The sequence below is a fragment of the Phoxinus phoxinus genome (assembly GCF_949152265.1).
Source record: "Phoxinus phoxinus genome assembly, chromosome: 1".
In the NCBI taxonomy this organism is placed as follows: Eukaryota; Metazoa; Chordata; class Actinopteri; order Cypriniformes; family Leuciscidae; genus Phoxinus; species Phoxinus phoxinus.
Genome location: NC_136876.1, coordinates 31,098,300 through 31,123,592, shown reverse-complemented (window position 1 = coordinate 31,123,592; position 25,293 = coordinate 31,098,300). Strand labels below are relative to the sequence as shown.

Here is a 25,293-nt window from a genome sequence, read left to right as displayed (position 1 = left end):
TCCAATAGAGACCATGCAGTATCATCACTAATAGTTTTTCATTACCTGCTAATAATTAGTTTTAGTTTTACTACTTGCATATTAGCACCTACTTATGATCAACTATTGTTAATGTTTGTTATGTCACTTGTTATAGAATAGAATAGAATAGAATAATTCTTTATTGTCCACCTGGGTGGAAATTTTTCTTTGGCTCATCAAACATACAATACAAGTAGACATACAAACAACGTCGCAAACGTAATAAGGAAATATTTCTAGATAAATAAAAAAGAAAAAGATACAATGTAAAATATCATAATGAGACTAAATACTTAAATACATTAAGATAACAGCTCATTTGTTGTTGTCACTTACACTGTAAAAAATTGCTGCGATTATTTAGCACAACTTAAAATCCAACATTGTTTCAACTTTAAAAAGTATGTGTTCAAGCTTGACTTAAAATATTAAGTTTAGTTAACTTAAGTTTAGTTTGGTTAAGTTGGATATTTAAGTTATCTCAACAAATTTTAACTAATCGCAGCCACATTTTTTACAGTGTAGTTTGATTAAGGATGCAAATGGCATTATGTCACATTATTTGCTTTATTTTTGGGACATGTAATGAATCGTCAATGGTTCAATTTGGTTAATAATTGTTATAGTGACAATTTAGCAATATTTGGAAAATACTTGCCACTGTTGATATAGGCACTAAAGCAAAGTTAGTATTTGGGGCTAATTCAATAATATCGGATTAATTACAAATAATTAGTAGCAAAATTGTTCGTTTTAATGGAGAAATTGGTTTCCATTGCACATGTGAATTGTCCAGCTGTAATCCACTTTTAGCAGGTGGGCAAAAGGTAGGTTACAAAACAAGATCATAACAAAGTTCCCAGTGCCAGCTACAGGGTAATGATGTTTTCAACAGCATGTCTTTAGCAGTGCATGAATGTCGACTCGTAGCATGTGGCTGTCAGCACTGGAATAGGGGGGTGTTCCTACACTTTGGGACCGCCCTCTGGATGAAGCGGAGCCATTTACCACAGCAATGTCAGCCCAATCCAGTGCTGGGGAAAATGCTCATTGCACGCTCCTTGTGTATTTCCATCGCAGCATAGAAAATAACTGTTCGAGTACTACGAAGCGATGGCACCGCCGACTGACGCGTCTTCAGCACAGCCTCGCGGATCCCAGGGAAAAAACGCTCGTGGGAATTTAAAGGAACATTGATTTTACTGTATTTTAAAGCATCGCATCAACTCCGCTCACGCTACCAAAACGTGATTGAAGCTGATTTATCTGATGATGGTTTTCTAGAACAAACTGTTCAGTGTTGGCCATCACAACGCAGACTGAAGATCTAGTCCATCACCGATGCGTTAATCGCAAATCCGTCGCCGTGTTGCTTGTCTTCTTGATATCAGAATAAGAACATCTGTGATTCATAGGAGCCAGCTGCACCAGCTCTATAGTATTCGAGCATCCTTCCTCCAGTGTGCATCATCATCACCATCATCATCATCATCATCATCGCGCCCTGCAGCTCCATCGCAAGAGGGAGGATCCGCAGAGGAAATCTCCGGGCAACACCACACATTCAGAGGATGCTTTGGATGTAAAATAAATAACGATGGGGAAAGATCATGAATTACTTCAAGCGGTGAAGACTGAGGACCTGATGACGGTGCAGAAGCTCCTGCAGAGGCCCAAACCTGGGAAAGCAAGTAGGTATTGCTTGATTTAAAAAAACAACAACAAAAAAAACCGTTTGCATTATTGCTTACTATGTTGTCATGGCTGGTAGGCAAGAGAGATCGTAAGTTGTTGGGTGTACTTTCTGATGAGAAGGAGAACACGTCACTTGCCCTGCCTTTTAATTATGGCTGTATGTTTAGGATTTCACTCAAGCTGTTGAAAAGACCAGAATATGTTGTGTTTTGGGTGCTGATGCCCTCAACAAGATTCCTAGCATTATCAGGCTCAATCAGCTTGGTGAACATCTTGGTTTTGTCGGTCCACCAGCTAGACCAGCATAAACCAGCATGGCAATTCACTACTGGGCTGAGCTAGTTTTTTTCAGAATGATAGAGGGATCCCATGTTGAATACGGTGATGTTCCAGACTTGCATATGATTATGGAGCTGATTCTGATGAGCGTCACATCACTTTTTTATTTGAATCAATGATACATGTTTTTGAAATCCCAATATATTCACTTGATTTGCAATGTGATTTTGATGCTTTCCTCTTCGTAAAGGGGTGTTTCAGAGGTGGAATGCTGTTTGTGCATGCATAAAAAAAGAGAGGTATATGAATATTTTTCATTTTTAGGAGTAAAATGTCTTTCAACAGGCAAAAACTTCTAGACAAAGCTGTGTGGTAAACATGATTTATTTTTAGAATTGAAAAATGGGGGGTGGGGGTGGGGGGGATTTCATATGGTGAGAAAAACACTCTTTTAGATTTGCTTGGCAGGTTGACACTATCATCTGAAAAGCAAACGTGAACATTCATATGGCCACCTGGACTGAGCTTCTTATCGATGTTCTGCTTTGAATGCCACAAACTGAGGTGGCTGCACATCAGGATGCATTGTGCTGGTCCGCTTTCTATCTCCTCCACCACATCTGTGACATTATCAACAGCATCTCACACAACAGCTCGACTGAGATTTCTTTGTCTTACGTGCCTGTCTGCGCTGAGCATGTTTGGATTATAAAAACCCCTGGGGCTCAAGGCAGAGAGCCACAGCCGTCATGACGCTCTTCGGAGCACCAGGCTGTGTCTCGGCACTCGTCTGCCCGTTCTCCAGTGTGGCAGCAGCACACTCCTGCTCTGCTAAACACTGCCCCCTGTAATGATGGGGTGAACGAGCATGAGGTGCATCCACATCACTGCACTTTCACAATAGGAGAGAGAGGAACGAGCCGCCAGCGTGCTTCATTACTTGGCTTCTTGCCATCGAAGCAACACGTAGATGTATGCTATGACAGCTTTTTGACATTGAATATGTATGACGCTGCTCTGTGGGAAAAGCATAATCTTGGAGTATTATGTATTTTATAGATGGTTATTTCAGGTCATGGTTGATTATTGTAAGTCATTTCAGAATTTGAAGACTCAAAATTTGAAGTTTTTGCAAATCTGTGTTGAGTTCACATGTTCATGTAACGTAGGAGAGCTTTTTTGTCACTCAAACAATGAGTCTGCTTCTTCAAAGAGAGAGTGATATGCCTCTGTGAAAGTGTTGTTGGTTAGCTTTTATGTAAAGCTCCACCTCTGTATTGGAAACACAAAGCTACCCAGAAGCCAATTAGTTCCAGTCAGAGCAACTGCAGTCTCTTGCTTGACAGTGATTGGTTGGGCTGGATGCTCTCTGTGCTCTGTAACAAAGTTTTAGTCAATTGACTGAAATGCAGCACCTGCATTTGTTTTGTATGAAAATCCTATTATTATAAAATCATAGCTTATTAGTTTAAGGACTGAAGCTTTGAACAATCAAGTGGCTGGTGTCGTTGATGCCAACATTGAATTGTTGTGTGTTTGACACATGCCAGTTTCCTTATACATTTGTAAACATTTTTAATATGAATGTAGTTTATTTCTGGCTACTAGTTGCCTAGATGTACTGTACATTGGTACAGCATTTCATTTCATTTGAAAGGGGTCATATTATGCTGAACTTTTTCAACATTAGTTAGTGTGTAATGTTGCTATTTGAACATAAAAAAGATCTGCACCCCTTTTCCAAAATTAATTTGTTTGATGTTCCTAAGGCTGATGAGATTGGTTAAAATTGATTTTAAACACTGTTCCTGAAAATTATACCCCAGCGTTTATCTGTGTGCTGCACATTTTATGGAGAACAGTAGACAGACATAATACAATGCAGGCTATACGCACAAAGGCTTCTCCTGAAATGGAGCAGTTCCCAATTGTTCGGGACAATCTGTTGTTTGTGGTTCACAACTTCTGTTAGTCTTGTTTTTGTCAGACTGTTCACCGCCCCTTAGGAAAATTAACCATGGATTTGTGATCGATTACTGTTTGTATTATCACAGTTTTAAGACAAATGCCATAACTAAATGGTATATAACATCGTACCTAAAATGTATAAAAAAAATTAAGGGGGAAAAACCCACCACTTTGAAAATTTCCTGTGAAATCTGTTCTTGTAAAGTCCGTACTTGAAATCCGTTCTGGACGATCCTCTTGTTTGTTAACATTCTTAAGTCTGAATCAGGCTTGAATTGGTTTGAAATTGACGCCATCCTTAATATTTACACCTACGCAGATGAAACTCAAGGTTATGGTAAGGGGTGTGACATTTCCCAAACACACACTAAGTAGTGCCAATCACAACACAATGGGCCACCTAACCAATCACAGCACATTTCGTATTTCGGAAAGATGGGCTTCATGGAAACTGGAACTAAACGGCACGTTCAATCAGACTGGAGAGAGAGGTGGTGTTATAATGTATTTCTGTCAGGACCACTATCGTCAAATACGATTGACAATTAGCATACAGTTTGGATTGGCGGTTATGGTTCCGTTCTGGGCGCGAACTCCCTGTTCTAAGAGCAGGGAGAGCAGCAATAACCCCCCTTAGGGTAAACAGAACAGAACCAACATGAATGTATTGCAGATATCATTGATTCAAGATTTTAAAGTACAACATCATTTGAGAATTTATTCTGATTCAAGGGGAATCAGAATGCCAAATCCTGACTGAACGAGAGGAGCTGGGGATGGAGGAGGGTAATTATCTCCTGAAAAACGCGATAGCTGCTGATAATATTGAAGAAGCTTATATGTATACCATGATAGGCGTCGTATTCCTATAGGCAGACGTGGATCAGCTGAGAGTCAGCTGATGCGAGCTTGACTAACGTGACCTGCCAGAACTGACGCTACGCTTGATATGTATGTATATAGATATTATCTATCTATATGATATTATCTATCTATATGATATTATCTATCTATATGATATTATCTATCTATCTATCTATCTATCTATCTATCTATCTATCTATCTATCTATCTATCTATCTACCTATCTATCTAAAAATAGCTTGCATCATATTGTAAAATATTGGCAATAAGGTGAGTTCAGACAACATCATAAAACAACCCTCAAAAAGTGAAACGAAGCTGCTGGCCGAGCTCATATTTGCACTCACTGCCAGTCAATATTAAGACAGTGGCTTGGAGCCCTGTAGCTAATCCAAGTAATCATTACTTTCACTGCTTAGTGTGATGATTGAATTACAGTGCAGATGGCTTTGAGTGCGTCGCAGAAGAGAGAGAAAGAAAAGAGGAAAGAGTGCTTGGAGGGAAAGTAAGAGAAGCAGAAATAAGCAGAAAGACATCAGTTACACATCTCACTGGACGGTCGGCCGCCTTCGGGGGATTTTAGTGGTGAACACGACTCTAGTGCAGATGTCTCACACCGAAGCGTTTGTTTCTCAATGGGGCTGAAGCTCCTTTTCTGTTCATTTATCTGAAGTACTGAGGTCTGACTTCTGAGGTGTAATTCTGAGGTGTTAGTGTGTATATGAGGCCAGAGGGAGAGTGAATTGGAAAGAGTGTTTCCAGACGATTTCTGCGCAGCATTTTTCCACATATTCAGCACATTCTCCACCTTTTCCACAAGCATTCAATGCGGAACCCTACAGAAAGAACATCTGGAATACAGGATATCTTATTGCAGTAAATTGCTGAATAGTTTCATTAGCATGAAGCGAGTTGAACATTGCAGAGCGTGACTCAACATACTGATGAAGACATGACGGGATGGGTTATCTCTTCTCCACCTCTACAACCTGTTCACATATCCCAGCAGCAATTAGAGACGAGCTATTTTAGCAGTCGAAGCATATGGGGTCCCAAAGGGGAAAAAAAACTCAGATTGTTGCTCACTCTGCTTTCCTCTGCCGGCTTGATTCGGAAGTTTTGGAGTGAAATAAATCTGGTGAGAAAATGAAAGTAGGGGTGTAGTGCAGTGTTTTATTGATGGATGACAGTCAGCTCACCAAAGTACTAATACTGTTGAGATTGGTTGGAGGAATTTTTATTTATTATTATTGTATATTCATAAGCTCAGAGTCTGCAGCGGGTCTCCATGGAGACATCTTATGTGTGACCATCCAGGACAAGTGTAAATTAAATGTAGGTGCTTGTCATGGCATGCTTTATTTAATGTCCAAGGTTGGATATCTTAAAATATATATCAATTCAATATTGTTAATCAAATGTATATAAATAGAGTTCAGTAAGTAGTCACAAATCTCTCTAAAGAGCTTTGTCACATCGAAGTACACATTTGCGGTCGTCTTCCATGATGTTTTTTTCTTTTCACTCAAATAATGCAAATAAAATTCAGCATCATTACTCCAGTGTTCAGTGTCACGTGATCCTTCAGAAATCATTCTAATATTATGATTTGATGCTTAAAGAAGAATTTCTTATTGTCATAGATGTTGAAAAAAGTTGTGTTGCATTATATTTTTGGGGAAACTGTGATGCTTTTAACAGCATTTATTTGAAATAGAACAATGTTAAAGTCTTTAATTTTGATAAGTTTAATGCATCCTTGCTGAATAAAACATACGTGCATCTACATGTATATATCCTTCGATAAATGATATGATACCATATTGTGCAAATCTCCTTCCCAAATGTAAAAGCTGCTGACCCTGTGAGCACATATCCATCCAGTTCTCCTCATTCACACTCCAGATGGGAACTTTAATCATGCCTGAGTCTGTAAGGATCAGATGGATTCAGGTTTGCTGGATATGTGATCCGTTTGTCTGCTGTAGCCCGGCAAATATGGCCTCCAGACAGAGACATCTGCACGATTTCTCAGCCGACAGCCGCAATTCTCCACACAGCTGCCTGTCGGTCAGCTCACCCCAGTCCAACATCTGTATGTGAAGATCCTCAATATCTCTCAAGATTCCTTATTTTCAGTAACATTGGGTCTACGGAGTCACTCTTAGTGAGTCACTCATTAAATCTGTTTATTTGCAGTGAGGATTATGATTAATGACTCTTGCAGTGGCTGTCGTTAGAAACTCATACTAATAATAACGTGCGTGTGTGTGCACTTTCCAAAGGTTTAGCAAAAATGTGAGAATCTGTGGTGATGGCATGGAATATATTTCAGAATATGTAAGAAAGGAGGTATTTACTAACATTCGAAATTGATTGAATTGTAAAAAAAGGGTGTTCTTTAAATAAAAAAGTAACCATTAAGGATGTAGAATACAGATAAAAATGAATACAGATTAAATACACCATTTCAAAGTATTCACATGAATGTGTGCTGTAATACATTAAAAGTTATGTTTATTTCACTTTATTTATATTAAAAAACAGCCTTAAAATTCAGTTTTAGTTATCAACATTCTGCTATATTGTTAGTTTTCAGGCGATGTTCTGTAACACTGCAGCATATAAGACATGACAAAACACACAGTCCACTTTTTCCACCCTCTCTCTCCGTCCACCCACCTCCACTATAGCCACGACTCCATTGTGTGAGGTTACATAACAGCATCCTCTGTTTCTCTTCACACCTCTCATTGATGTTCACAATAGCACAAGGTTTTATAGACTTTTTGAACTGTACAAGGGCATTTTTCAGTTTTTCAAACGGCCAATTTGCTGATTTTTATGGATGGAATCATCAAAACTGCAATTATGCTAAGGAAACATAAACAGATTTCATGTGTTACCATGCTGTGGAGTCTGATCAAAGTGATAGCGATAAGCACATTTATACATGCCAGAGTATGTGGCTGGAATCAGCAACAGTTAATGTGCTTAAGAATGCTGCCGCCCCTCTACCTCCAGGATTATGTGGGTCAGGTCCCCAGATTAAGGTCATGTGTTGTAAATGCTCCAGGGGACCAAGGCAAAAACGGGACAATGGTTGGTGCACATACTACAACTGATACCTCATTTTTTTTTGTATATTATTTCTGCTTTTGCAAAATGCATATTTAGCCTAAATAGAAAACAATAGAAAACTAGAAAATAGAAGAATAAAAAAATAGAAAACATATTTAAATTATAAAACAGTTATTTTAAATGGACTTATTTTATATGTTTACTTTACAGCATAATGTTGTGATGCCTATAGCATAATGGGTTTGCCATATTACATTTTAGGAGAAGCACAAAATAAAAGTTATGCTGTAAACGGTTCTGAACAGGTGAGCTGTTCAGGAAACATAATATTCTTCTGACAGAACTTCAGACACACTGTCAAAATAGTCTCCCACACATTCTCCAAGAGTGTCATCTCTGCTTTCCTAGCTCCCATGTGTAGGATCGTTCCATTTGTATAATTTTTCTTTTAAATAAATCTCTTGCCGCTCACCAGATCACACTTTCCCAGAGGGGGCGATTGAAGCCAGGCATTTGTCTCTGCCACGACCCCGTCTGTTGAGGAAATGGACATTTTCTCCCCCTTGTGACATTAATCTTCCTCCCAGTGTAGCTCCAAGTTATTTCAAACCAATCTAGTCTGTGAATTAATTCTCTGCACTCAGGCCCACTTTTAATAAATCATAACTCGCACTGTGTGATAAATCAGTCACGCGCATGGCAAAAGTTTCACCTTTTTGAACTGTTTTCTTTGCCTGTTCTCTTTAGTGATAATGAATTTTCTAATGGATTCCTGATTATGTCATGTATTACATCCCTATGAAGCAGAGGGAATAAAAACACATTTTCCTAAGCTTTTCCATTTGATGAGACCTCATTGCTTGAAATGGCAATGAGCAAATTTAAGTTATAATCATATTTTCCAATAATATTCTACTTTTTTTTTCTTTCATTTGACCTTTTTGTCTTACCTCACCATGCACAGACCATATAACAAGCTAGTCTGTAATAATGGATCTAATTGAACTTTATGATGAAAGGTTTTGGAATGCCCTTTAAGATCCATCTTTAATCTGGTCAGAACTGCATCTTGGCACTGAATGTTGAAAAAACATTTTCCATTTGTCTTCAGTTCAAATAATTATTCCACTGTTGTTGTTCCCACAATAGTGAAAGGGCTTGAAGATGCTTTGATGAGAGCAATCAGTAGGATGTTTGCATAAAGATCCTCTTCTTTGTGTTGTCTGAGGTTGAAGTTAAAAAATATAATGGAGACGGTATACGGTCTATAACTGAAACCTGTTCACTCTAATTAAATCCCTGGAGGTCATTGAGTCGTTGTGCTATTGGTTTCTAAACTTTCTAGTAGGCATTCATACTCCATGTCATAGTCATAGCCGTATATATTGTGCCGCTGCTCATTCGCATAAAGTTCTTATGTAAAGTTCTTATGTTACAAAGAAAACGTAATTCAGACACTTTGTCTTTGCAAATCACTGTCAGTGTAAACTCCTCATCTCCTGTCAGGTTGATTCTTAAGAGTGCTTTAAAAGAATCGGCACCGAGAGCTCCATCACCTATAATGTAATAAAACAGTGCTTTGTGTTTCTGTGTGGAATCATTGTAGATTTTTCCGCAGATTCATCCATTATTATTGTGTTCATACATGGTCATAATACATCTTATTTTGTAAAAATGCATGTTTCCATAGTGTATGTGGCTGCGCTTTGGCTCACAATACTTGGCTTTGCCAAACCAACATGGTACAATTACTCGTGGAAAACTGAGTGACTTATAAGATTTCAGTTTCCTCAACTCTTATTGAGCTGGCCTGTTGATATAATGATAATGGTTACTACAACGTTAACTATTAAAACCCACACAATTGAGCGATAATGCTGCAGTTTTGTCATCATCAGCCTCTTGAAATCCTCAAGCTCTTTAAAGTTAGCTGAATTCTGAACAGCTGTCAGTGTTTTATCATGCATCAGCTGATTTTTTTATTTATTAAAGTGATTCCAATGATATTGTTCATCTGTGTTGTTATTGTTATACCAGTGGTGTGGACATTACTATTCACATAGAATTAGAACAATTGTTAACATTTTCTTGTTACAGTTATCATCCTTGGTGTTAACGGCCATTAATCCAAAATGCAAATAACTGTTCCTGAATGTAATGCGGCGCTAACAACCATCAAAATAGACAAATACAATTTTGATCTAGGTTGGAAACTACTAACATTTAGTTTGAACATTTAGTGTCGTGTTCTCCTTTGCATCATTTACAGTCAGAGATGTCCATTGAGAAAAGGGCTTATCTTGTATTTGCATTTCCGCATTAAGGATTTTAATCTTCAACTGGTTATTATTGAGAATTGAATTTCATGCTTATTGACCCAGTGACTGATATCTCACCTCTCATCAGGCTCTGCAGGTTGAGGATGTTTCCCAGCAATCATAGCAGGGCAACAGGGCAGCAGGCAGCAGGCAGATGGTGCCAGGGTTTACAGGTGCCACACTGTGAGAGTGGTCCTGGCAGAGATTAGGGACTGAGAGCGCTCGTGTTGGGATAGAGGATGAAGATAAAAGTTGCCCATATAGTTCACGATGCTGTTTGCTATATGGAGATTCACATATATTTTTGTCTAGTTCAGCTCTTTGGCTGTGATAAAGTTGGATGCATACTGCATTGAGCTGAGCATACATTCCATCAGACTGTGGCATCAGTCAGGAGTAGCTCCAGTAGATGACAGATGCCTTGTCCTGGGGATCTGTCAGACCCATCCATGCTTTTCTTATCGTTACTATCTCTCTCTCTCTCTCAAACAGATGCCTTCGTCCTGCAGTGATGTGTGGGTAGAGAAGGCCCTCCAGCGCCAAATTATACTTGACATTTTTTGTTGAATATGTAATTTTCCTAGCTTTCAACAGACAGCTTTAAAGTCAGCATGAAATGGAAGTTGCGATCACTTTTCATCCCTATTGTGACTTATCTGAGTGAAATGGCTTCTCAAATGAGAAAAAGATGTCATTGCGTCAATAAGATGTAAATAACAATTCTCAAGTTTGATTTTGTAATGACTTTAAAGGAAAAGTTCATAGTAAAAAAAATGTTTTACTTTTCATTATTTACTTCCCCTCATGTCATTTCAAACCTGTATGATCTTCTGTAATCCTCCCCTTCAATAGCCTGTTAAATGGTGGGCTGTTGCAATGTTGAACTATTTGTGAATGATTCATTCAGACCAGTTTTGTGAACTGGATCAACCGATTTATTGAAAAGATCAAACTTAGAATGTTTCGATGTTACCGTGGCAATCAGGGCGGGGCCGAGAGCAGTGGGAACGGAGCAGGCCGGTGGTGCGAGTGCTAATGAGTGTCACCTGCGCGCCACACCGGTCTCGAGTCTCACGGAGAAGCTCCAGAAGGGTAAAAGGAGGATTGACATCAGTGAGGGATGAGAGAAGACCAGGCCGGGACTTTATATTGTTGCCTTGTTTTAGTTTATGCGTCATTCGTCTGTGAGGGGCTGCCGCTTTACTTTCGATTTGTTGTTTGTTTATTTTGTGATTAAAGTTTTACGTTGAACGTTTGCTGGTTTCCGCCTTCTTCCCTGAACACAAACCTTGTTACAGTTACATGCTGGCATGCTTTGCAAGGTCATATATGAATTTAATGAGTGTTTCCCATGGGTATGTTTGAGTGTCTGTCTAATAGTAGCTTTCTCATGAATGCGTCAAGAAGAGCTAGAACTGAATAATAACTTAAATATTGGCCCGTTTCTCAAAAAAAATATTGCTTGGCTTCAAAAGACTTGAAAAAGGACTATGGAAACTTTTGATTCTTTCACATTTTGCCTCCTGGAGAAGAAAGAAATTCATCAGGTTTGGAACAACAGGAAGATGAGTAAATGCTGACAGAATTATCATTTTTGGGTGAACTATGGCTTTAAAACCATAAATCACACAAGGAGAAGTCAGTTGTACACTTCTGGAAAATAGCAAGCTACAGTAGTGTTTGAGTGTAGATAGACTCTCAAACATATCCATGGGAAGCACTCAATAATTGATATGACCTTGCAAAGTTTGCCAGAATGTAACAGTGAGTCGACTGCTGGAATTACCCTTATTAACAATGTTTCACAGCTAACATTTGAAATACTATTCCCACGCTCATTTATTTTGTGGTGTGTCTTTTGACTCCAAGTATCTCATTGTATGTCTGTTCACCCCACCCTTAGACCAATATCCATGGAGATGACTTACAAAAATGGGTTATTGTGGCAACTTGCATTTCCAGTTTCAGCTATAGAGTTAGTCTCATTGTCAGCGCCTTGTTTGGATAGATGAGAAGCCACACAGATAGCGCTGCATGAATATATAATTTGGGAAGTGCTGCCAGCAGCTCCTTACCAACATCATACTATCAGCGTGTGTTATCTTAGAGCGCAGCTTCAGCTGCTAGCTAAAGTGCAGTGTTAAGCTTAAGTGGAGGCTCTTCAGGAGCTTGACAGGGTCTATGAGCTGGAACACACTGCAGTGGACGGGAGCTGTTCTGCAGAGTGTCCTCTGTCTAGAGAATGGAAGATAATATAGAAATACTATCCTTTATCTAGCCTTTAACTCTTCTCTGGTCACATCCGTTATTCACAACACAAGATGCAACTCAACACACAATTCATTTTTTCTTTTGTCTGCAGCATTTCTCCTAATCACTTGCCCTGTATGGTAGTTTTTTTGTTATGAATTTTTTGTTTTATTTTTATATCATTTCATTTAATTTTGTGTCTCTGCTTGGCTCAGTAGAAAATCATTAATGGGTCAATAGATAAATGTAGTAGGCTACATGAAAATAACTGTGTATTTTAGTAAATGGAAAACCTAATATTTATCTATGTTTTTATTCATTGATTACTTTGATCAAATTGTACATTTGAATACATTTGGCCTATCATTTTCTCAAATAATTTTAAATTGTCACAGTTACTGCTTTACTGCCTTACTGCTTGTGTCCAGAGTAAGTGTGATGTAACTGTAGGTTGTTTGTGATGATTGACGGATTACAACCACAATAGTTTGCTTGACATGTAAAACACTAGATTTCTAATGGTTGATGTCCTGAGGACAAGATGTGTTCCACAGTCCTTCCAGCCAACGATTAATCAGCTGGGTTTGAGTGTGTGCTGATGCAGCGTTATAGCACTTCATTACATGGATGAGTGGTCTTAATCTATCCTGCCAGTCCTTAAACCACAGAGTCCTCATTATTGCTACTCCACAGGCTCAGCCTACTCTCTCAGTATCCACCCTGCAAGACCGCCGCCTTAATCTCAGTCCAATATGCCATTTCCTCCAATACAAACGTTGGCCTGATTCCATATTCACTGGCTAACTGCGCTTTTGGGAAATGGGAGCGGGCTTGAGTAGTCCTGACCCCCTATCCTGTGCAGCACAATGCAAGAAGCCCTATCATAGACAGGAAGGAGTTTGGTTCCTGGCACATCATGGAAAAAGCTCTTTGTGTTCCAAGACCAAGCGAGGAAAGGAGCTTGAATCTCCCTGCTGGAGGAGATTAGGCCCTGGAAGAGTATCAAGAGCAGGGTGGTTTTAGTGGCACTGTCGTTCTGGGAGCCGTTTTCTTCATATATCCATGTGTTGTGTGTAGCATTTCATCCTGTAATTCACTCTCGTTGGATTTGTTTACTCCTTCTGTGGCAGAAAACGAGTTTAAATGGATAGTTCTCCCAAAAAATCTCCATCATGTCGTTCCCAATCTGTATGAGCTTCTTTCTTCTTTGGAATTCAAAAAGGAGTTTCTTTTTTTAATTTATTTTTATCGTAATGTAAAAATGCTTTAAAAATGGTAGTGCATATGTGCAGTTTAGAGAACAGGTACACAAAGGGTTTCTCAGGCACATCAGGAGTTTGTTAAACCATGAATGTTAATGTTTTTGCAAATGTAAACCAACTGTACATCTTTGTACTTTTTTGTTGATCTTTTTCGAGTTGATTTCTCTTTGCACAGTTTGGAGTTGGTAAGAATTTTAAAATGTTTTTGAAAGAATCTTATGCTCACCAAGGCTGAATTTATTTGATGCAGTAAAAACTGTGCTGCTTAATATATTTGTGAAAACGATGCTAAATTTTATTTCAGGATTCTCTGATGAATAAAAAATTCAAAAGAACAGCATTTATTTAAAATATACTTTTTTTGTAACAATGTTAAAGTCTTCATGGTCGCTTTTGATCAATTAAATAAATCCTTGCTGAATAAGTGTTCATTTCTTTATATAAATTTCTCACTGACCCCAAACTTTACAACAGTAGTGACAAAAGTACTGATAAATGTTTGTGATGAAGAGTTATTTGATTTCATCTATCTCTGCGTACTGGAAGCTTCTATTGTCACCAAAAAAAATCTTTGTGTGTGCAAACATACTTGGCAATAAAGCTCTTTCTGATTCTGATAACAGAAAAGAGACATAAAAGATGTATCATGATGATAAATAATAACCCCCCCCCCCCCCTCACCCCAAAAACCAATTGACTAAAAATGAGAAATGTGAACCAGCTGTTTCTGTATAAATACTCTGTAGAAAAGTCTCTAAAATACAGAAAACTATTATGTTGATAAATCTTTCATATACTATATTTAAAATAATGTTTATACATTGTTCAAAATATTTAAATATTTAGTTAAAGTTTGGTCTGTTACAGTTTCACACACATTTTTTTATGTTGCACCTTATATTGAACTGTTTTTTATTTATTTATTTCAGTCCAAATAAAATGAATGAATATGACATGGCAAAATACTGACTACATTTATGGGTCAAAAGGCAAAAATTGTGTCCAACAAAAAAAAGAAGAACATTTTTGACACTCATCCAAGTGGTTTCATCTGTTATGGAGGGATGGTGGAGATTCCCTGGCACTGAACCGCATCACACATCACAACGTCATAATACTCATGAATCGCTGCCTCCAGATGGTGTGCATCACAATCACTGTGTGAAACGGGGCACATTTGCAGGGGTAAAGATGAAAGGACGAAAATATAAGTAGCTGACAAGTCGAAGGCACACCCTGGTTCAGAGATGATTTCATCTTTACCCTGGCAGTTGGTTACGTTTTGTGTCTTAACATTTGTGGATTTGGCCGAGTGCAAAGCAGCTATATTTCAGACCCTCAAATCAAAAAAGAGATGCCATCAGTTATCATCACAGAGAAAAAAGGCCTCTGCTTTTTGGCACTGGAACAGTTGACAGTGTCCTGTCCCCAGATTTGTGCACCCTCAGAGGAACGTTTCCAACACAATTCCCATTAAGTGGATGCTTTCATTATGACAATAACTTGGATAAGGTTTCTATGTCTATATATCTTGTCAACTCATGGAATTTATGATTGCTGATGGATGGCTTCTGCTCGGGGTGACCTGTGGTGTTGGCTCCTTGCTGACATTTGTCGAGCGCTCCGTAATGGAAACTGAGTGTCAGAATTTTTTCTGATGGATTGCACACAACAAGCCAAATCCTAATAACATTAAAGGCAAGCACAACAAGTAGCGCTAGATGCAAAAAGAGTCCTGCGAGAAAAGAGTTCAGAATGATCTTTGAGAGATTTTTTTAGTTATTTTATCATGTTCTCACCCTCATGTCACCCTCAAACCGCCATGACTTTCTTTCTACTGTGGAACACAGAAGAATATATTTTGAAATATAGAACGACATGAGGGTGAGTACATGATGACAGGATTTTCTTTTTTGTGTAACTATTCCTTTAAGTAAAGAAATAATTAAATTAATCGCAATCAACAGGAAGTTCCTTTTCCCCATCCCAATAGTTAAATGTTGATGTTAGACATCTTTAGTAATTAGTTTACTAAAACTCTAGTTTTGATTTCTATGTGATCAATTTATGTATAAGTGTTTTCACACATGATCATTGGGTGTAGGTCGTCAGTAAATGAGTGTGGCATGAAGAGAACTGTGTTTAGAGGTTTCCAAAAAGTTTACAAACTTTTGTTTCGTCATGTTTTCATAGCCTACCTCAATAGCGTCCAACACCGGACTTCGGTGTGCTCAGATGTGTGCGCGCTTATTCAGAACACATAGTGTTTAATAAAGCATGGTTCATTATCTCTAGAACTGGACAATACATTATAAGGTTAGATAAATCTTATGCTACAAAAACAGAGCTTGTTCACTTGCATATGCATACGCACACCCAGGCCTCAATAATTTGAAGTTGTGATTTTAATTAGGAGAGCATTAAAATGACACACAGGCTGTAATTTGCTGGTGGGTAATAGATCTATGAAATAAGTACTACAGTCTCATTTGACCCAGCATTCATCATAGTTGCAGTGTGAACTGTGGAAAGAATAGACAAAGCAGCCCCATGTAAAGCCTTACAAAGACGTGCCCGCACACAAACAGAGATTTGATGATATTTTGGCGTTAGCTCCATGGAAACAGGCATTACGGATTCAGGGCAATAAAGCTGTTGCTAGAGCTTGCTCAGTGTGCAGGACACATCAAGGCTGTGTCTTCGTAATTCATGGAGGTATGGGACATGCACATCCAATAACACCCCACCCCCACTGGCAAATCTCTCTGTTCTTCACTCTCAGTCTGTTCTCACCTTTCTTTCTATCTTTGTTTTGTGCTGTCATATCATCTCCTCTCTTGCTGTGTCCAAATTCTCATACTTTCATAGTATTCAATGCAGAACTTGCTACTTGACTTGTTGACTATTAATGAAGTATCTTACGTAGGTTTGCTGAACAAGTACAATTTAACCACAATGAACAACTTTTTGTTAGCTATACATCTCAGAGTATGCAGTAAGTCATCTGGGTATTGTACGCCTATACTGTTTTATGAATATTGAGTAATTGAGCATTTTCTAATCTAAAATACTGCTTTTTTTTGCAGTTTACTCATCTACTTTATATGAAATTATTATATTTCGCTCTGTTCTGTGACTCCTGCAATCATGTTTCAAAAGATTACATATTGTTTGTTGGTAGGTTTAGAGGTAAGAGTGGGATTAGCGGCTTAAAATATCTTTTGAATGCTATACTGTTACTAAAAGTGACATTTCAGTCACATTTCTGTTCATTACGTTTTATATATTCTCAAACATGTTTGGGTTTGGGGGGCAGGGTTAAGGGATCTACAATTAATCATTAAAATGGTAAAATGACAATTATATCTTAATGAAATAAAAGATTCGTAAATATTTTACTTATCTTTAGCTACAAATACATAATGAATATGTTTAAATGTTGTCAATACAACTTTACTTTTTAAAGGTGAGCTTAAATAAGCGGCACCTCCTTTTTTTAATAGACATGAAAATGCACATTCCGAACTTAAATCTTTGTAATTCAAGAATGCTTTGGAATATAGATGTAAGATTGATCTTGTTTTAAAGAAGACATTTGGCAGATTTTTGTAGAAGTGAAATAAATTAAGAAAGTTGAACAGAAAAAAGTTACAAAGGTTTGAGTTTATGAAAATGTACAATGTTAAAAATTTAATTATTCATATTTTATATAAAATATATATTTTCAAAACCTGGTGGACTCTAAAAATGCAAAAAAAAAAAATCAAAGCCAAAAATCTGAACAAGTTGTGGTTCAAATTTTAGGTTGATATCTCAAAAAAGAAGCTTTCAGTAAGATTTTGTTTGGGCGCAGTACCAAACTTTTTCACTAGTTGACATTACTGCCCATATAAGGGCGCCTCCATTTCCATATGTTGTTTGAGTGATCTGAACCATTATTTTTTACAATTTTCATACAATTTATGAAGTAGACATCCCATTCAGAAGTAGTATTGGAAGTTTGGCAGATTTTGAAATGAATTCAACCTCAAAGAAACACAAAAAGAACACATATGTGCATTATAGCTCGCTGCCACCTCACAAATGGTGAATCTATTTTTTTTTTCTTTATATTCAAAACATTTTCAGACCTTTTTTTTCTAAAAGAATTCAATGGATGCTATCTTTTGAACTCTTGGCATGAAAACAAACTGAGGTTTCTACCATTCTTTCATGATTTTTCATGTTCATCACTATTTCAAAATAAAGGTCTGAACACGCCTTAGGAGAATGAAAATATTCTTGTTGCAAATTGATTAATTACGGCTCCTACAGTCACCAAATATGTAAACTAGAGATTGTAAGCTTTCAAATGATATATAGTTTGTCAAGATTAGTTTAGGTTCAATATAGGATATTACTGTTTTAAATATGCTATGCTAATATAAGGGGTTTTTAAGACATACTTTTTTAAACTTGCATTTACCTGCTGATGCGTTTTCCTGTTGCTTTTAACAATTGTCTTTTGTGTGTACAGCGCTTTGAGAAGCTGATTTTAAAGGCGCTTTATAAAATAAAGGTTATTCTTCTTCTTATTATTGTACATTTCAGCATCTATTCAAACATACAATAATGTAAGTTTTGCACCTGAAAATCTTACGTATTGATACCTATGTATTAACAATTTTAAAATGTACATTATTCATGTGATGGTGATGGTAAAGCTGAATTTTTAGCATCGTTACTCTCACATGATGATCCTTCAGAAATCAGTATAATATGAAACATTTTATTCTCAAGATGAAACATTTCTAATTTTTATTATTGTTAAAAACAGTTGTGCTGCTTAATATTTTTGTGGAAACTATTATATAAAAAAAATTATATACATTTTTGTAGCATTATGAATGTCTTTATTCTGACTATTCTGAATGTAATGCATCCTTGCTGAATAAATGTATTAATTAAAAAAAAAATTAACTTGCTCCAAACATTAAAACGGTAGTGTACGTGACTCATGACTCATGGCTATGAGTTGACTCATGAGTTGTAGTATGCTATTCTTAATTCAGCCAATCATTATACATTATATATAATAGTATAGTAGTCAGAATCAGTTTCCCCAAGTCTCTTTGTAGTGGCAGTGGCTCAGTGGTTCATGTAGTTGTCTACAAACCAGAAGGTTGGTGGTTCAATCCTCGGTTCCACCTGACCAAGTGTCGAGATGTCCATGAGCAAGACACCTAACCCCAGCTGCTCCCGCCTTGCATGGCTGACACCGCCATCGGTGTGTGAATGGGTGAATGTGAGGCAACATGTAAAGCGCTTTGGTGGCCATTGGGTCTATGAAAGCGCTATATAAATGCAGCCCATTTACCATTTAATGTGCCTTCCTGTAGTATCGTCAGTTCTCTGTGACATTCTTAGACATAATTTCTAAACCATTAAATGTATTTCTTAAACTCTTCCTCTGTTTACTGCAAAACCATTTGTTTTTCTCAAGAAAATGCCAACATTTGAACATATGGCCACAATTAGGTGCATGTGTTCAATCTGCCAGATTCATGATCTGAATGCAGTGTAGATTGAGACTCAGACTGAAAAAAGGGTTCCTGCGACAGTATGTTGTCATTGCAGTGAATAAATACTAAGTCTGGAGGCTGTTTACTAACTGAGATGTGCACTCTTAACAGGTCAGCTTGCTCCGGCTGTTTTTGTGTGCTGGTGAGAGATGGCAGGCCGTTTCGTGTGAGAGTCTTGTTTACTTTGCCCACCATCCCATGCTGGTTTTTGTGTCCATCATTCTCCACTCCACCTTATTTGTCTTGTCGCTGTGGTGATAATTGTGAGTGAGATTGGTGAATGGTGGTTTGTTTAGAATGGATGTTTAAGTAGTCTGGCTTGTGGGGGACGGTATGATTTTAAGGCACACTTAACACTAAACGCAAAATTCCCCAAGCAAGAGAGATAAAGAGGCATGAAGGACCACATTAGTCTGATCTGGAGTGAGAAGGACCCAAAGGAGGTGCAGGGTATCCCTGTGAATCTGAAATGAAAGGAACAACAGAAGTTCTGAAAGATATTTCATGAAAATGTGTTCAATTAATTAACATAATATATATCCCCCGAAAATAATAATAAACCCACGAAATCAAAATCCCAGAAAATTAGAATATTACATGAAATCACACAGTAATCACACAGTAACACATGGTCATTGAACCAGGTTTTGGTTCTTTTGGCAGTGTGGGCAGGTGCAAATCCTGCTGGAAAATGAAGGAAGCATGAAGTGCTCTGAAAATGTCCTGGTAGACAGCTGCGTTGACTCTGGATTTATTAAAGCACAGTGGACCAAAGTCCTCTTTTCTGATGAGAGCAAATTTTTGCATCTCATTTGATAACCAAGGTCCCAGAGTCTGGAGGAAGAGAGGAGAGGCACACAATCAAAGATGTTTGAAGTCCAGTGTGAAGTTTCCACAGTCAGTGATGGTTTGGGGTGCCATGTCATCGGCTGGAGTTGCAAATGAGATGCAAAATTTGCTCTCATCAGAAAAGAGGACTTTGGTCCACTGTGCTTTATTAAATCCAGAGTCAACGCAGCCGTCTACCAGGACATTTTCAGAGCACTTCATGCTTCCTTCATTTTCCAGCAGGATTTGCACCTGCCCACACTGCCAAAAGAACCAAAACCTGGTTCAATGACCATGGTGTTACTGTGTAATTACTGTGTGATTTCATGTAATATTCTAATTTTTGGGGATTTTTATTACGTGGGTTTCATAAGCTGTAAGCCATAATCATCAAAATAATAACAAATAAAGCCTTGAAATATCTCACTTTGCATGTAATGAGTCTATTTTCAAATTTCAGTTATTTCAGAAAATTACTGTATTTTTTATCAAATAAACTTCTTTCAAAAACATAAAAATAATCTTACAGACACTTTTTGAATAGTAGTGTATATTTTATTAAAAGTAGTTATCGTAAATATAACATAGTTCAATACAGTAATATAAGAAGATGTATTTGTCACATTATATATTATGCTAATTATTTCATATTTCATATTCCAGATGCATCAACATTAGAATGGGTATTTTTTTGCATGAGAAACTTTTCTATTTGCATAAGTACACAACTTGTACATATATAACAGCGAACGAGACCCAGTGATGTTAGGCTTTAGAGACTAGAGTTCATGGAAGTGTGTTGTCTGTCTCATCATTCTCTGTGTCACAGGCTCTTGGCTCATTACTGGAGTGTGTTCAGTATAAGAGTCGAGTGCAGGCTATTGCTGTCAGAAATGGCACTTACAATGATGAGGATATTCCTTCAAAACCACAGGCTCGGTGTGACCTGGGTGTCCCACATGCTGAGAAAGAGAGATATAGAAATGGAGAAAAAATAGCGCGGCTGCAGACAGCGCGCAGGAGGTGCTTACATTAACTTTGCGGTTTCTCTGTTTTTGCATGTTGTGGAGAAGCTTCAGTTTTACTCTTATCGGAATGGTCCTGACTCTTGCCTACGCATCAATAACAAACCCTGCAGGACAGACGCAGAGCTGCAGAGCTGTGTTTATGCCCAGGCTCTGTCAGAGCTGCCAAACAGGGCTAATTTAATTGCATCACTTTCATCAAAGCAAAGCAGAATCAGCACACAGGATCCAGAAAGCAGATGCAGTGTGTAAGAGTTACAGGTTATCTCCCAGATGGACTCGCCATGTTTAATTGGACCAAGAAAATGACGCTCTTAGGAAAAGATGAAGGTGTTGTAGTTTAAGAAAAAGACCTCCAGTGGTATTTAACATGGCTGATCACAAGCCTTATCTAGTAGTAGTGCTCTTGACACATGCTATGCTATGCTAATGTGCTCTTTATCTGCTCTCATTACACAGTGTTCTAGCCAGGCGAGATGCGTCAAGGATTCAGCTAGAAGTCATTTGTCTGTCCATGCTGAATGTGAAACAAGAAACAGTCTATTTGACTTGAATATGTAAAGTGAATTTGGTGATAATAAAACAACCAAGAAGTTATCAACAAAATGTCTCAACGGTCATTATGACTTGTTAGGAAAAACACTCTAACATGAAAATAGCCTTTGGCTTTTGACGGTTTATCGGGTGTATGTGGTTAAGACGCTGTGTTAGAGTAGCCTATTGTCCGTGTGCCCTCAGACTGAGATCACAGCTATAAAAAAACACCTCCAGCTTTTTGACACTGTCAAAAAATGATGTTTATAGTTTTTGAGTCAACTTATACTGACACCTTGTGACGTGAGTGTAGCATCACGCTGCACGCAAATGTAAATGTTTGCGGCTATTAATGCTATTGGAGAAATGCCCTTTTTGCAGTCAGCCATGATTTACTGTGTCCAATTATAAGTGTCCCATAACAAGTAAAGTGAGTAGTAGCATTCGACTTGTTTTGTGGGATTGCAACACGTCGGCCCCTAATATTTTCATAAAGAAGTTGTTTTGATGCCTTGTAAAACTTTAATTGGTTCTAATTCGGAGCACTTTTGCCTTATTTCAAGAATGCGAGAAGTGTATTTCTTCTTCAGTTGCCTGCCAAATGAATAAAATATAAGACACAGAAATATTCTGGTAAATATTTATACCCCGTATTCCAAACCTGACATTCACCCAAACAGTGTTCAAACCGCTTTTCTCTGTTGTTTTGAGGATGACCTCTGCTGTGAAAAGAAATGAGATGACTCTTTTTTTCTTTTGCTCTTTCTGTCTCTTTTCCTTTTGCTCTCTTTCTGTCTCTTTTCCTTTCACCCTCTCTATTTGCTTTGCCTGGAGGAGAATAAGACAAGCAATGTAGCAGAGTTTGCTGTGTTAATCTCATTTCACTAAAGCTGAATCCATGAATGACCCAGAGAAATGGAGACCCTCAGCTCTATACAACCTCACCTGCTTTGGCCTTTCACATCCAGTGTCCTTAGCTTCAAAGACTGCCAATTCTTTTTGAAGCTTGTGATATGGCTGCGAGAGCCAGCAAGCCTTTTAGTTTATCACGAGCCAAGAAGAACAATAACAAAACCTCAGTGAAACCCAACACACATCAAGAGGAGTAGATACTCTTATTCCATGCTATTACAGCATTGTGGAGGCCACCAAATTGCTTGACGGCAGTTACGTATTGGCTTCGGAGACTTTTTGTTTTGCTTAAATAGTAGATTTTATGATGTTTGCGACAGGTTTAGTTGTGGTCTGTTCGATGAGATCGTTTAAAAAGCTTGTTTGACTGTTTTCCAGGCTCCTAATACTCTGAAACACACACAGCCTGCCGTTTACTGCAGTCACAGGGACGCTGCATGTTTGTGCGATGTGCAGTTGCATCTCTTTGCTAAGCTCTTGGTCCACACACAACAAAGCTCCTCCGCCTGCGCTACAAATTGAGATAAATGAGGCTGATGTTTACCTTGAATTGGAAATGCAGTCTGTTGTTTATTTACCACTTGGGATTCGAGCATGACTCTTCTATACAAGTCTTGTGTTGTTTGAGACAATGATGTTAAGCTTTGGCATTTTCAATTTAACCCACTTTATTAAAATGAACAAGGAGTTGTGCTCTTGATTGTTGACATAATTGACATATCCATCGGTCCGTGTTTGACCTGAGGTTACTGTTAGTCATCAAATGAACGCAGAGTGTCCAAGCTATTTATAGGGATACGCTCAAGACTGCCCTGAAACAGCTGCACGAGTTCAAAGGAGGCCTTGCGTAAGTTTGTACATGTACTATTGTGCTTGTCTTCAGATGGATACATGTATTAACAAAGGCAAGATTGTGCAGATGTTCGTAGGCTTTTGCTTTATTTGTTATCGAGGCGTGTTTGAAGTAAACTTGGAAAATCGATTGTTTACCTTTTTAATAAATGTCTATGGTGACATTGTGGACATCATTGAAAAGAAACACAAAGGTGCTTCATAATCTTTAATCAATATGAAACTGCTTTTCTATAAAAATAGTACATAAAAATTATTATTTTCAAGATCTTCAAAAGTCTCCATAGAGTATTTATTCTCACCATAAATGATACCTGTGCAGACATGGCCTCATGTCTTTGATTGACAGGAGCTCCATCACTTCTGATCCATGTTGCATAACACTCTTTTGCACTTTAGTTTTGCACGCTTTGATCTGAAGTCTTTTGTGGAGCCGGAGAACTGCTGGATCACTGTTTCTTAGCCAGTCTTTATTCAGAGGTAAAAAATATCTGTCGTAGTAATTTGGGGGTAGGCTAGGAATGACTCTGCATTTACAGTATTTACATATTCCCAAGAATGTCATGTGTATGTAGTAGCACATAAAAACCTCTCAGACTAATGGCCTCTTATTATCGGCTGATTGAATTTGTTTGTGTGTGTGTGTGTGTGTGTGTGTGTGTGTGTGTGTGTGTGTGTGTGTGTTTGTGTGTGTGTGTGCGTGTGTGTGTGTGTATTGTAGTGTGTGTTAATGGGTCTGTGTATTTAAGCCTGCTGTGTACCTGAAATATTCCAGAGCTTTTAAGTGGGTCTAATCATATCAGTCACCAGAGCTTTGAAGCTCTGCTTCTGTCTGTGAATGACTGAGAGCATCTATAAACATCTGAGTGATCAGCTCTAAAGGATCCTCTGCTACCAAGGGAATAAGAGGCTTTTTAATTCAGCCTGGGAATTGTTATGATTTTAATGATTCCAGCTTCTGTAATGTTTCCGTTATTGAATCTATTTGTAATTTCAAGGAATGTAAGAAGGGATGTACAAAAAAATATTTGAAAACAATTCTTCTCACATGCATAATATTTTCAGATAAGAACGGGATTCAGTGCAATTAAGAATTATACATTTATTGTCTGTTAGCATTGCATTAGTTTAGTTGGTTTGTGAGGAATGTCTTATGTCTGTGAAAAAACAAAGTTTAAAGGAGTCCTACACACTGTGCAAAAAGTGTTTTCAAACTTTTTGAACCAAGCATGACAAGAAATCCCCCTATAAAGACAGCTGTATATTTCCATGTGCAAATACCCACTTAGTGTGTGAACAAAATATAAGTGTGATATTATAAAGAAAATGAAATAATTGGCTTTTATATCGTCACTCTACTTAAAGGAGAACTCCGGTCAATTTTAACATTGAGCTCAATTTTTAGTAAATTTGGAGTGCTGTCAATACAGAGAACAACGACAAAAATCGGTGTTGCCTACACTGTGTTATCCTCTTTTTAAAATTTACACCCTATTGACTTGAATGGGGCAAGTTTTAAACCTGATTTTTTCCTCTTAACATATTTGATGTGTCATACAAGTGCCCAGCCATGTTGAGTGATTCCTTAAGAGTGAACACGAGTGAATCTGACTGCAGTAGATGTGAAAGATATGAATAAAAATGATGTTATATCAGCCAGCGCAAATACCTGTATTTAGTTCCTGTTTTCGGTCGAAGTCCAAAGTAGTCGATTGTCGAGTTCACGCGCATAGGTTTAGTTACTATGATCACGCGCGTGAACTCGACAATCGACTACTTTGGACTTCCACCGAAAACAGGAACTAAATACAGGTATGTGCGCTGGCTGATATAACATCATTTT

The 25,293-nt window shown here is 37.9% G+C and overlaps 1 protein-coding gene across 10 annotated transcripts in view; it reads left to right on the top strand.

The window, feature by feature from the left end:
* The first annotated feature begins 1,048 nt into the window (after positions 1-1,048).
* caskin1 (CASK interacting protein 1) overlaps positions 1,049-25,293 on the top strand; it is a 97,084-nt gene continuing 72,839 nt past the window's right edge. For all 10 annotated transcript variants that reach the window (XM_079630466.1, XM_079630463.1, XM_079630465.1 and 7 more), the window contains exon 1: positions 1,049-1,712. In XM_079630466.1, coding sequence (XP_079486592.1) covers positions 1,619-1,712 — 94 coding nt within the window. In that variant the 5' untranslated portion in view covers positions 1,049-1,618. The remainder of the gene's footprint in view (positions 1,713-25,293) is intronic.